Source organism: Pteropus alecto, unplaced genomic scaffold (assembly GCF_000325575.1).
Source record: "Pteropus alecto unplaced genomic scaffold, ASM32557v1 scaffold92, whole genome shotgun sequence".
Taxonomy (NCBI): domain Eukaryota; kingdom Metazoa; phylum Chordata; class Mammalia; order Chiroptera; family Pteropodidae; genus Pteropus; species Pteropus alecto.
In genome coordinates, this window is record NW_006432447.1 from 7880701 (window position 1) to 7895196 (window position 14496).

The following is a 14496-nucleotide window of genomic DNA, read 5'->3' on the forward strand; positions in this document are numbered from 1 at the left end:
TGCCTCGAGGGGCGGGCGGCGGCGGGCTGCTGGGGGCCAGCTTCAAGTCAACCGGTTCATCAGTGCCGGAGCTGGAGTACGCGGTGGCCGAGTACGAGCGGCTGAAGAAGGAGTACGAGATCTTCCGGGTCAGCAAGAACCAGGAATTGCTGTCCATGGGCCGCCGCGAGGCCAAGCTGGACACGGAGAACAAGCGGCTGCGGGCAGAGCTGCAGGTAACGCCGGGCCTGGGCGCGCACCGAGGGCGGCCGCGACGCCCGGGAAACTGGGCCCCGGGGCGTCCCACCCATGGCCGCGTAGCCTTTTGGCGACACTGCCAAGCTGAACTCTGGATGCCTCACCCCGTCTCTCATCCATTCTGCCTCCTCTCCAAATCAAGTAGTTTTGAGAGTTGAGCAGAAACTTTTCTGCGTTTTAATTTGAGAGGACATTTTGTTGGGTCTAAACTGCTATCCTAACTAACGCCTCCCCTTTTTTATTTCTGGTTCATTCATTCAGACACCTTGAAACAGTTAGCCTGAAAGTGTCCTGAAGCAGCGAATGCCAGTCTCCAGGGCTCAGGGACGTAGATTCACACCGGCAGGGCACACATACACACAAAAGACTTTTGTAACATCTGTTGAAGCAGCTCATCAAACTCTTCGTAGGAGTTAACAAACTCCCCAGCCCCCTCAAATTATACACACCTTCAAGGTGGGGCACATGTCTCAGTTTCTTTGTAAAGTTCCATAGCTCTTAGATTTTAATGACCCTGAAGTGGAAGCCCCTGATTTGCACCATCTTAACTGTTGTGGTTGAGGCGTAGTCAAATTCCCTTCCCTTAATACATTTGATTAATTTACTCAAAAAAACCCCACAATTATTGCCTGCCCTCCCTGTAGTAGATCTATTTTGACTCATTAAAATAGTACATAAAGCAAAGAATTGCTTTTCTGTGGGCAAGGTTGTGAGACTTTGTGCCACTGAGGGTTGTGATTTGTTTATTCTCTTTTCTTCACTATGGAAGAGACTTCTAGACACCCCAGATGTTCCTAGGCTCATCAGAGCAGAAACTGAATAAATACTTCAGACTGATTTTTCTAAAAAGAAAAAGCCTTCTTCCTTTTCTTCCTTCTAGGCTAGGGATTCTAGCCGCCGCCGCCACCACCACCACCACCATTAGCTGTTGTATAATTGGCGTTAATATCTGGGAAGACATACTTATTAGCAGTCTGTTCTTAATAGTTTACCAGGCAGGCAATATGCACTTGCCTGTATAAAATGCACTTATGTATTTCAGATATCTGATTTCATGCATCCAGGCAACTGTCTAGTGGACACTGCACATTGGAAATGACTGTGAGGTGAAGGTAGAAAAGAAGTCTGGACCAATCAGGCAGAAGTACTGTAAGGGTTGACAAATAGCATAGTCTCAGGTTCTTGCTGTTACCAGTCCTGATTACTTATGTAATCCTTTTGATTTTTTTTTTCATGTATCTAGACATTAAAAAAAATTTTTCCGTATTTATTAATCCATTCAGTCAGACATTAATTGGAGGAGGCCTGTGGATAACACCATGAGTAAGACATGGAGGCAAAGAGAGCACTGTTTCCCAGAATTATTATTCTAATTAAGCTTACAAATTGTTCCTTTTGTTCTTTTAAAGATGGGGAAAGTGAGATGTAGGGAAGATTAAGAGTTGGTGGAGTAAAGAAAAAGTATTAATTTCCATCGAATGCTTAATGTTGAAATATCTTCATTTATTATATTTCAGGCATGTTTGCATTTTTAATTGTGTTTGAATAAAATGGTAATATGCAGTTCTAGATAACTGGTAAAATAGTAAGTAAATTGTTAAAATTCTAAGATATGTAATATGTATGTAAGATAATATAAAATTTGAGAAGACTACTATTTTTATTAGAAATAACGAGGTAAATTATTCCAGGCACTTCAAAAAACTTACCAGAAGATACTTCGGGAAAAGGAAAGTGCTTTGGAAGCCAAATACCAAGCAATGGAGAGAGCAGCTACATTTGAACATGACAGAGATAAAGTTAAAAGGCAATTCAAGGTATTCCTTATATTTTTACCCCCAAAATGATAAGGAATAAAAACAGTATATTGTCCATGTTCATATAATGCTGCGATGGATAAATAGAAGTAATAAATAGAAGAAAGTGATGTAGGAGTCATGAAGGTTATAAAAACTAGAGTGGAGCACTTTTACATTTATGAGTTGAACCTGGTAGACTTCAGATAATTTTGACGAAAAAGTGTAAAAGTGAACATTTTAATAAGGATTTTGGAAAAAAAAACAGTGTTTCTGTATGGGAGAAGGTATTTGAAAATGTTTGGAGGTGTTTTATATGGGAGGGCATTACTGTTATTTAGAGGAGGAGGAACAAATTTGCTAAACATTATGCAGTGCACAGACAGCCCCACACCACAGCACGCAGACTTCCACTGGGTTCCAGTTACATAACAGTGAGGCAGAAGTACTCAGATTATTCATCCTACAAAAGAGGTGATCAAGGATCAAATGAATATTGGTTTGACGAATGAAAGACTTTTCCCTTAAAAGTTGATGACAACTTTTTTATTGTAGAAAAGGTTTCAAAATTTAAATTCTTCTTTAAAGATTTTTAGGGAGACCAAGGAAAATGAAATTCAGGACTTATTGAGGGCCAAGCGAGAGTTGGAGAGCAAACTTCAAAGGCTACAGGCTCAGGGAATCCAAGTATTTGATCCTGGGGAGTCTGATTCAGATGACAACTGTACAGATGTTACTGGTAAATTTATTTCCTGTTTATAATATTTTGAACTTCTGACATAGGTGTAATGATATTGTAGAGCCAACTCTGTATCCTTTTACTTATATGTGTTTGCTGTTACAAATAGAGTTGCACTTACTTTCTCAGCTGTTATGACAGCTCTTTTCCATGAAGTCCACAATGTTGTCGAGACTGAGATTCCTTCTATCTTCCTGCTCTGTCGTCCTTAACTCAAAGCTTTTCTCTCTCCAGTCTGATAGCTCCAGGTCCCACCATCACTTCTACATTTTAACCAGGGGAAGAGGGAAAGGAATACATTCCTGTCCTTGAAAAAACAGTCTGAAAGATATATAAATTATTCCTACTCAAATCCCATTGGCCAGAACAATACCTGGGAAGATTGGAAAATGTAATCATTAGCAGGAGAGCCATGTATCCACCTAAAGTGTGGGGTTCTGTTACTAAAGGAAGAAGGGGGAAATGGGTATTGGAGGACAATTAGTCTCTGTCACATTATTTTTCCACATACAATGTATTCTTTGCAACTATCAGAATGTATGCATAATATTTCATTGAATAGTTTCCAGTGCAGTTTTGTGAACTAGTCAAAAAGTTTTTATAATTAAGTTTTTTTTATAATTAAATATATAAAAATTTTTTTTCTAGAAATGAAAGCCTGGAATCATAGAAGGAAAGGGTTCACCATGTTCCAAGAAAATATTAATAAAATATGACTGCTACCAAAAAAAGAAAATGATTCTATTTTAAATGCAGTGGGATAATGCAGTCACTTTCCCATTTATTAAAAAAAAAAACAAAAACAAAAACCTATGGTCTTACAAACTGATACATTTTAGAGTGAAGTATGGCAATTGACAATTCTCTCTTAATTTGCGTTTTAGTACCACTGGAATCTGACCAGCATCCTGGGGTTTTTATTATTAACTTTTGAGAACAGAAAAAAAATGAAGTGATTCTTACTGGCTTAGAGTGACTGAGAAGATGCTTTCATGCCCCCACATTAATCCTAGTGGTTATTGCAGTTTTGACATATGTTAAAATGTATAGTGTTCCAAAATTGTTATAATTGTCTTGGCAAGTTGATAAAAACAAGTTAATATTTATTCTTAGGTCTTTCTTCATATTTTGATTTATACATGGAGGACTGCCTGAGAGAATGTCGTTCATTTGAGATTCAAAGACCTACAAATAATCATCTCAATTTTGTCAGAGACTTAGCCTAACTACTAGTTTTCTTATGGTTAGTCAAGGATGCCCTATAGGTATTCTGACAAATATCATTTATATAAAATCAATAAGTTCCTAAGTACCTATTGATTCAGACATTAATTTTGTTGCTCTGGGAGATTAAAGAGGATGTATTCTTTCCATCCTTTACTTACAGCCTAATGAATTACCAATACTAATTACTGGTGTGCTAGTAATAGTATTCTTTTGAATTTTTTTCCTTAAAATTTTACATTGATACCTAAATCATATAGTTAGAAATGTTTTTTAGAATTTTTGTGTGGGAATGTTTTTAACTTCTCTCTGTTATTATAATTCCTTAGGTTATTGTATTCTTAATTTTTTTCATCTTTCTCTTTTTAATTCCCTTTTTGAATTCGAGGTGATAACCAGAATTTGGTTGCAAAGTACGTTAAAAATCATTAAAGTTTGAATATTTGTTATATTTATAATATTGTAGTATTTTTTTAAATTAGAAATCCTGTTCAGTTTACATGGTAAGTTTTTGACTACTTAGTAATTTGGTTTTTACAAGTTAAAATCTCTTGCCTTTAACAGCTGCTGGAACCCAGTGTGAGTATTGGACTGGAGGAGCCTTGGGAAGTGAGCCTTCCATAGGGAGCATGATTCAGCTTCAGCAGTCCTTCAGGGGCCCTGAGTTCGCCCACAGTTCTATAGATGTGGAGGGACCCTTTGCAAACGTCAACAGAGGTAACACACGCCATTTGCCGTTTACCATAGCTAATGGTATTGACTATTCATGTCCTTTAATCCTGTACTGGGAGAACTACCATCAGCAGAGCATGCGATTTGTGTGCTGGTGTCTTCCATTATCAAACCATCATGTACCGGTGCTGTCACTGACCAGGGCTGATGAAGTTACATAATTCACAAAAGTATCAGATGGTGCTCCCCAGCCAGACTGGCCAGTCAGGTTCTAATAATTGAGCTTCTGGTTTGAATTCTCAGGTGAGAGAATTTTAGCTGAGCTGCAAGAGTCTAATGTAGATTAACTGAGAAACAATAGCTTTTAGTCTTTCTCTCTGCGTCTTTGATAATGTTGAAGGTTAGAGCAGATTACAGAGTAGAAAACGAAACCTCAGTTATGTAATATAGTATTTATAGTCAAAATAATAATATTTTCATTATTTTTATATAATTTGGTGTCCAAAATAGCTAGCTCTAAGATCTGTTCAGAATTTCAATACCAAGTCACAGATCTGAGATGTTATAAGTAGCTCCACTCTTTTTTCTTAAAACTATAAAAATTATTTATGTATTAGCAAAATGAAAACCATGTTTTAAATTATGCCTTTGAATTAGCCAAATATGTCTTACAATGTTCATTCTCACTAGATAGTATTGTGGTTACTTTTCATTTTATGCCATTCTTTAACTTTCTTTTTGACTTAGTATATTTCAAGAATAATAAGTAGGTAAAACTATAGGCCAGCCTGGGAATGTAGGCTCTACTCAAGTAGCAAACTAAATGAACAGCCCATGTGGCACAGTTCCATAACATTTGTGGAACCCCAGCAAAGACCACTGTTGACATTGATAGCTTTAAGCCCCAGAATAGAATTGGACAGTCGAGAAATGATTGCCTTCCAATATGTTGTTCTAGAAGTTATGTCAGTATTAACTGAAATCTGAGATCAGATTTCACTCTATGGTACCTGTTGTGTTTTTTTCTGACTTTCTAAAAATCATCTTGTCAAATGTTTTTTGGTAATTTTTGTTTCATGAACTTATGAGAAATTTTATTTTCAGATGACTGGGATATTGCTGTAGCTAGTTTATTACAAGTTACTCCCTTGTTTTCGCATTTTCTGTGGAGTAACACTGTCAGATGTTACCTCATTTATACACATGAAACCCAGCCCGAAATGGATCTTTTCCTTAAGGTAAGGATATTTATAAATTATGTATTCACCGATTTAAAATAGAAGTCAGTATTGTGTCCCCTTTCTGATGCTACTACAGCTAAACCAGGTAGTTTATTACCTACTAGATTATATGTCTTAAAGAGCAGGAAGCATTGCAGGCTTTTAAGAGAAAATCTTGCTTGGTATTATTAGTGTATTTAAATTTAGGTCTTGGAACTTCGTGCCTTTGAATGCTTCATTACACATTCACAACGTTTAAGACTCTTGTTGATAGTGCCTGCCGTAGTAAATATCTGCCAGCTCTATCCTTGAATCTGTTTCAGATTATAACAAAATTTAATCCTTGTAATGGTTTTTAATTTTTCAAGACAGCCATTGGGATTAATCTAAGGCTGGGGTTGGCAAACGATAGCCTGTGAGCCAAATCTGGCTACAGCCTGTTTTTGTATGGCCCAGAGCTAAGATTGGTTTTTACATTTTTAAATGGTTGAAAAAAATCAAATGGAGAATAATATTTTGCGACATGTGAAAACTATATGAAATTCAAATTTTAGTGTCAGTAAAGTTTTATTGGAACATATCCACAGTCATTCATTTACGTATTGTTGTGGTGACTTCATACTACCATGGCAGAATAAATTGTGACAGAGACTAAGTAGACCACAAAGACCTCTGCTAAAACAGCCAAATTGTTAAGATATTATTGATTTGTAAAAATATTTGCCACCAGTCTCTTTACAGAAAACATTAGCTGACTACTGTCTGTTCTAATTGAACTTTAAATAAATCTGCATATCACATTCTATACCTGCTATATTAACATCCCCTAGATTGTTGATTAATAAGTTTATTTAACTTCCTTTTTGATGTTACTCAGTTTTGGTAAGAAGATAAAATATTTTAAAACCAAAGCTTTCACTCACTGTATATAGGTTAGTTCCAAACACATGTTGAGGGAATTACTAATTTATTGCATAACAATAGTCATCATTACTTGATAACTTAATTTGTTATAGACCAACGTATTTTTGTTTTATATCTGTTTAGTGTTCTAATATATCATGGTAGACACTATTTCCTATACAGATATATGGATTTGTATTTTTAACTCATTATAAAAATAAAATAGAAATCATTTATAGTAATAAAAATAAATACCAAAGCAAAATAGCCTAATATTTTTCTCCCATCGTTTTAGGTTTTATTATAAGTAATAAATAGTAGGAAACAGCCAAGTTGCTAAACTATTATTATTTTCATTTATAGAGAAACTTGCCTTTTCTCTTTTCTTTTAAACATGATTATATACTTTTTTAAATTTTTATGCAGAAAATGTCTAACACAACCTGTTCTAAAGCATACTTTTTTATTTTTAGTATGAAACTGACTAGTTCTTTAGTTAAATTATCTGTGCTTTTATTGTTTTAATTTGTTTTTAGGACTATTCTCCTAAACTTAAAAGAATGTGTGAGACAATGGGATATTTTTTCCATGCTGTATATTTTCCAATAGATATTGAAAATCAATACCTCACTGTAAGAAAATGGGAAATTGAGAAGAGTTCATTAGTTATCTTATTCATTCATTTAATTTTACCAAGGTAAGCTGAAAATTCTGTAATTTATTACAGGAGTTAGGCTTCTAACTTTTTTGCAAAGTCTCATGAGTCTGATCCATTCTTTTTAGCCATGTTTAAGAGTATTTTTGAGAGTTTTTTTATAGTAGATTAAAAATGTTACATATATATTTTAAATTTTAATACACAATTTATTATACCTACTCTCATTGTCTGCTAAAAAATGAACATATTTTAATACGAAGCAGGAACAGACTATAAAAACATCCATTTTTGGAATGCTTCACTTGTTCTGAAACTGGGCCATTTCTAGCCACTTGGCATTACAGTAAACCCCCATTATTGACACTTAGGTTGATTGACTGTTTGCTGCCACAGTGCGGTGTAGTAAAAGTAATACTGATTTCCAATATAGCTTTTTATTGGAAGACTGTGAAGAAGCTTTTCTGAAAAATCCTGAAGGCAAACCACGATTAATTTATCATCGTTTGGAGGATGGGAAAGTCAGTTCTGACTCTGTCCAGCAATTGATTGATCAAGTTTCTAACCTGAACAAGACCAACAAAGCCAAGGTAAAATTCGTAAGTTCGTTTTATAAGAATTTACTTGGCAGAGGAAAGTGCTAGGCAAAGGCCATGAGGCAGAGTGAGCCTGGTATGTGTGGAGAGAGGAAGGAAGCCAGTGAAGGAAGGTTAGTAGAAGAGGTAAGAGGCTGATCATGTAGAACCTTGGAGACTGTTTTAAGGACCTTGGTCTTTTTACTTCAATTGAGATGGGAAGCCACTGGAGGACTTTAAGCCAAAAAAGAAGAAATGCTGTTCTGAGAAGGATATCTTAGTCTGCTGTGTTGAGAATCGACTGAGGTTTGGAGAGTTATGAGGGAGGGCAGAGTTGGAGACCTATTGCAGTTATCCAGGTGAGAGATGCTGGTAGATGGGACCAAGGTGATATAGAGAAGGTGATAAGAAATGGTAGGATTCTGGATAAATTTTGATAGTAGAGCCAACTGATTTCCTAACAGATTAGTTGTAGATTATGAGAGAAAGAGAGGAATAAATACCAGCATGTAGACAAAAAAATATGACCTGTGAGTAGACAACTCAGATTCTTTTCTGGCTTTTCTTTCCAAGCTTTTTTTCTTTTCTATCTTTTTTGTTTTTTCTTTTCTATCTATTTTTGACCAAAGATAAGTGTAAGAAGAAGCTTTTTTATACTAGCCTTTCCTAAGAGCGCTAAGAAAAGCAAAAAACTGATGATGAGTGGGAAAAAGAGATTTGATCATCCCTAGATTAATGGTGAGATATATTTTAGAATGGAGACTACAGGCTTTGCATGACTGCACATTGAGATAATTTGGTAAATGTTTATAGTTAATGTTAACAATACAATAAAAACCAACTCTAGGATTTTTTAAGTTTTTGTTTCTCTGCTCCCAGCCAGAAAATAAAATCAAATGTGAAGACAAGCATCTTTACATCATTTAGTATTGAAAAGATAGCTTGAGACCAGCATAACATTAAACTGAAGAGCCTAAGCTAAAAAGTGCATTTTTATTCTAGTTAATCTCCAGAGCCATTTCATTCTTTGTTTTAATATTTTTATTATCAGCTTAGTCCACTAGATCCCATGAGGAAAGATTAATTTATCTTTCTTATCTCTATTCTATAAATATCACTTCAAAAAAATAATGCACTGGAAGGATGAATTTATTTTATGAAAATAGGAGTAAAATAAGATCCTCTACCATAATTATAAATGTAAATATAGGATAAACTTCCTTGCCAGTTCACTTGATATGCATTCTAAACCATTGCCTTATTCTAATCTTAAAGCATTACTCATTTATCAGCAATACAAATGTTCTTTATGGGTAGGGCCTTCATTCACCAAACTAAATGAACAGCCCATGTGGCACAGTTCCATGACATTTGTGGAACCACTGGTACCCCAAGACTACTGTTATACATTTTGCTTTTTTGTTTTGTAGAATTATAGCTTCGCTGGCATAGAAAATAATTTTGATGTATTTTGAAGGTTATGTATATTGAGTGGTACAGAAATATGTAAGATAAAATTTGGACACATAAGTATGTTTTTTGTTTTATTGCAGCATTGTTCACACTAAATCCCTTGCATGATCCTAGACAAGTTACTGAACTTTCCTCAGTTTCCTCTTCCATTAAATGGAGGTAATCATAGTCTTTCCTTCATGAAGTTGTTCTAAGGAGAAATGAGCTAATACCCAGAAAGTGGTTGGAGCAGTTCATGACATGTAAGCACCACCACCTCCTCCTGTTACTATTTCTTCTTTTTGTTAAACTTCCTTTTTTTCCCCCAGATCATTGATCACTTAGGAGATCCTGCAGAAGGAGTATATAAAACTTATATTTGTGTGGAGAAGATTATTAAACAGGTGAATATGCATTCCTTTTAAGATTTCATCCAAAGAATTTAAGACTTTTCCATAAAATTGGGTTTTTCAAAGAAAATCACTTGCTCGTTTTCTGAAAATAATACCCGGGGAGAGTGCCACTGCTCTGTTGGGAGTTCATCCTGTGTTGTTACTGTGGTGTTACTAGTGCCATATATCTTTATCTCTCACCCATTTCACAAAACTGTTTGATGCTTCAATACCTTTTAAGTGTAAACTAGATTACAAAAGTACTAGTTAAAAAGTATTTTAGAGAAAATGTCCATTCTATTCAATAGAGAGTCTCTTCAGATTTTGCATACCCCTTGAATTTTTGTATATTAGAAAAATCCCTCTCAAATTTTTCTACCAGATTATCCCTAACAGCAGAGAGGGGTGAAATACACCTTTAGGGATCTGTGGTCATGGATCATAGAGATGTTTGAGCTGAAAGTTTCTATGATGTCTCATATTATCTTGAAAATATACGTGAGTTATATATTCTGCTTGATAGTATGCCTGTTTATTTTTAATATAGAATATCATTTTTTTAGTTTTATTTTATTAGTTTCAAGTATATAGTACATTGGTTAAACATTTATATAGTTTATAAAATGATCCCCCTGATTGCTCCTTTTCTCTTCTGGCTCTCCACCTAGCTAATACAATAAATATTAACTGCATTCCCTGTGCCGTGCTCCCCATTTCTGTGACCATCTATCAACTACTAATTTGTACTTAACCCTTTACCCCATTCTCCCAGCCCCTAATCCTCTCCCTTCTGTCCATCACCAAATTGTCCTCTATATTTGTGAATCTGTTTTTGATTTGTTCTTTTTGTTCCTTAGATTCCACATATCAGTGAAATCATGTGATATTTATCTTTCTCCATCTGACTTATTTCATTCAGCATAATAACTTCTAGGTCCATCTATGTCATTGCAAATGGTAGAATTTCATTTTTTTTTTAATGGCTGAGTAATATAGAAAATCATTAAAATCACGTATCAGCAAAATAAAAAGAAAAATACTCCCCCCGCCCCCATCTTCGACTAAAATGGACACAAGAGGAAGATGTATCATGTTTAGCCTGAGGTCACTCATACCTGCTGACACCTCCCCCAGCTTCTGTACTTGAGAAGTAAGGAATTAGATTACTTTAAAAAATTAACTTGCATTCGAAGTATGAAGATTTGTTAAGAGATAAAGAGTGAGCCCCAAAGCATAATGATATAACTTCTGTCAACACATTTTTAATAGTGTCAACATATAGTATAAAGATTGACATTATTAATTTTGATCTTCTCAACTTTATGAACTTTAGGACCAAGATAAATAAAATAAATGGCAGCATGTGAAAATGGACATATTTACCATCTCTACCACTTGAAGGATACATAATTTCAGTAACACAATATAAAGACTAGGTACCACAGCAAAAATATTTGATATCAAGAACCCCATCTTAGTAATTACATCCTTATAAAAATGTAAAGCAGCATATTTCTTAGGCATTTGCACAATCTTTAAAATTATTCACGAGGCAGGTATAACCAAAAATAGTGTAACATTTTTTGGAAAACTGATTCCATGGGAGTGAAATACTCCTCTAACTTTGTTTTTAATAGAAGAGAGAGGTCTTTGTTTTTATTATTTTAATATTTTTAAAGTTTATTTTTTTATTTTTATAGTTATAAATTTATTCTTGTAGGTACTATGCAAAGGCCATGGTTTTGGACTTACCCTCCTCAGTAGGTGAAGCCCACTTTAGGCTTATGTGCTAACACTGCTATAAGGTCTTTATGTTCTTCATTCATTTTCATGTGCTTGCCCTTGGTGTTCAGGACATTCTAGGCTTTGAGAACACGGACCTGGACACTAAGGATTTGGGCAGTGAAGATTCTATTCCAGAAGACGATGATTTTGGTGATGTTCTGTGGGATATACATGATGAACAAGAGCAAATAGAAACTCTTCAACAGGCTTCAAATTCAGCCCATGAGTTGGGATTCGAGAAAGTAAGCATTTGGAGTATTGTTCCAACAGAGATCAGTCGCCACTTAAAGGCAGCATTATGATTATGTTTTCACCTAAATGTGGTCAGAGTTAATATTTGTGTTAATGTCTGCCCTCATGGCTTGATTATCTATGTTAAGATGTGTGCTCAGGTATGCATTATATGAAATATGTGAGATTCAAATATCCTTATGAACATCAAACATTTTTAGTTACAGATGAGGATTTATCAACCACATGTTCATTATGCTACCATCTGCATTTCACCAGACTAAGATTAGTGTATCTAGGAAATTTGATAAAAATAGTAAAGCTATCTGTTTTTCCAGTTCTTGGAAGAATCAAAATATCAAACATTCACAAAACAAAGCACAGTAGTTAATGCGATAGGCAAATCACTCCTTCAGCATATATGCGCGCGCACACACACACACACACAGAATTGGAACTATATTAAGAATCTATGTCCAAGTGCAAAACACTTGGAGTGCTTTTTTAAGTCAAGGTAAGAACTAATATTTTAAAGAATATTGCAGTAGCTGTCACTAACAGCTATATTATTATAGGACTTTTATAATTTACACTGTCTATGTTTATGTCCTGGTTCAACCATTTCTTAATGGGTTTTGGTCAAGTTACTTAGCTCGAAACTTAGACTTTCTTGTCTGTAAAATGAGAATAACTAATAGTACCTACCTCATACGGTTGTTGGGTGGACTAAACCAAATAATGCACCAAAAGCACTTGGCACATGATAAATGTTAAATCATTGTTATTTTATAAGAGAGGTATCGTTATCGTTATTTTATAAATGAAGAACCTAAGGTTCAAATTAGGTTTGCCTAAGAGCACACAGAGAATAGATTGCAGATCTGGGATTTGAACCAAAGTCTTCTGGCTCCAAATCCTACATTTTTTCTTCTATGGCAAGGGTCTTAATTTGGGAACAGTGGGTCTATAAATGGACTTCAGGTGGAACCATGAACTAAATTGTTAGGATTTGCAAGGTCATAAAGCGATAAAACCTTTGCTTCTTTAGGAGCATCATTGCTCTCAGAGTTATTTGAGTTCCTGGAGAATATATTCTGTATTTAGATTTTAAAACAGAAAAATGTATTGAAAAACTATACCAGTAATCATTTATTGTAGTTGCTGGAAATTTCTGCTACCCTAAAGCTAGCTGTAAACTACTTATTATATATTCTTTTAATTCCTTAACAGTTGTCATTTAGACCACTGGTACACTTAATAAACATCTCAACCCCTAAGATAACTTTGGAATTTCCTTAATAAGTACTGAGATGTTTTAGTTTTCTGAATGTGTCCTTTTCAGATCTGGACTGGTTTTTTAGTGTCTGGGCAAAGCCTGGGAAGTATGGTTCTTGGGCTTTACCTAGAGCTCACTCAGCTTCAGGAATATCTCAGGCAGTCTGTCCTAATGTGATTCTCTGCAGAAGATTGGGAGACTCCGAGGCTTAGACGAAACCTGCTATTGGTTAGACCTAGTCCCAGGAATCCCAGGAAACAGGTGGTCTCCAGGACAGGTGTTTTGACCAGGAGGTCATAGATGCCCGTGGGCACCCTCAAGGCCTTCTGTGCTACTTTGTGTGGTTTAGGGACTTCAGGGTAATACGGTGACCTCCCTACAGCATTTGCACAACATCTGAATATTGTAAAACCCCATGGGGGATCTTAAGTATTATCCTTCATTCATTATTGATAGCAGTACTATGCATAGAAGAAATTGGGGCCCATTTGTAGTTCACTAGTTTGGGCATGTTTAACCAGCCATAAAAATAAGCGATTATAAGAGTGTTGTTGACTAAAAACAGATTTTATTTCCTCATGCAGCTTTTCTCCAGTGATTTCAGAGGATAATCAGAAATTGACTCTGTTTAGTATCCTAAGAGGCATATACTTTCTCACAATTTAAATTCATTTTTGTTTCTAGTATTACCAACGTCTTAATGATCTAGTGGCGGCACCTGCACCAATTCCACCCCTTCTTGTATCTGGAGGACCAGGTTCTGGAAAGTCTCTTCTTTTATCTAAGTGGTATGATGCAGTGCAATTCAATTGTTATTGTGTCATTTGAATTACCAAATTCATTCAACGAAATGTAATATTGCATGTCTGCCTTCGTGCATTGTCTATGCTAAACATTAAAAAAGCAAAAGGAAGCGAAATAATAGATTTGTGCCCTGATGTATATACAGTTTGGATGTTAAAAGGCACAGAATCAGAAAGGAATAAGAAATATGAGCATTTGTGATTGTTCGTATAAATTATGTAGGACAGAGTTAAGGGAGTGCTTTGTAAGGGAGTGGTCAGTGTGACATGGAATTGGGTGAATTCTAGGGAGAATGTACCTTATTTCAATTATTGGCTTCATCTTAAAAATTTCTTTGGGATTTTAAATATTTGAAACAAGACAAACACTAGAGTGAAATAAGTCATAAAGAATATCAAAATAAAAGATAACCTTAGCTATGAATGCAAACTAGTTTTTCAAATTATGAACTAAGGTTCATATAAGCTAGTTTCATTTCAGTTCATATTATTTAAAATAAGTGGTAAGAGTATCTTCTTTCATTCATAAGTATTTA

At 35.1% G+C, this 14496-nt stretch overlaps 1 protein-coding gene across 1 annotated transcript in view; it reads left to right on the forward strand.

The window, feature by feature from the left end:
* Window positions 1-14496, forward strand: part of NPHP3 (nephrocystin 3) — a 33425-nt gene that overhangs the window by 248 nt on the left and 18681 nt on the right. The window contains exons 1-10 of the mRNA XM_006907242.3: window positions 1-215; window positions 1929-2054; window positions 2622-2772; window positions 4561-4713; window positions 5773-5906; window positions 7328-7488; window positions 7880-8036; window positions 9803-9877; window positions 11719-11892; window positions 13842-13945. The exon at window positions 1-215 is cut by the window's left edge and continues 248 nt beyond it. Of these exons, the coding sequence (XP_006907304.1) occupies window positions 1-215; window positions 1929-2054; window positions 2622-2772; window positions 4561-4713; window positions 5773-5906; window positions 7328-7488; window positions 7880-8036; window positions 9803-9877; window positions 11719-11892; window positions 13842-13945 (1450 nt within the window). The remainder of the gene's footprint in view (window positions 216-1928; window positions 2055-2621; window positions 2773-4560; window positions 4714-5772; window positions 5907-7327; window positions 7489-7879; window positions 8037-9802; window positions 9878-11718; window positions 11893-13841; window positions 13946-14496) is intronic.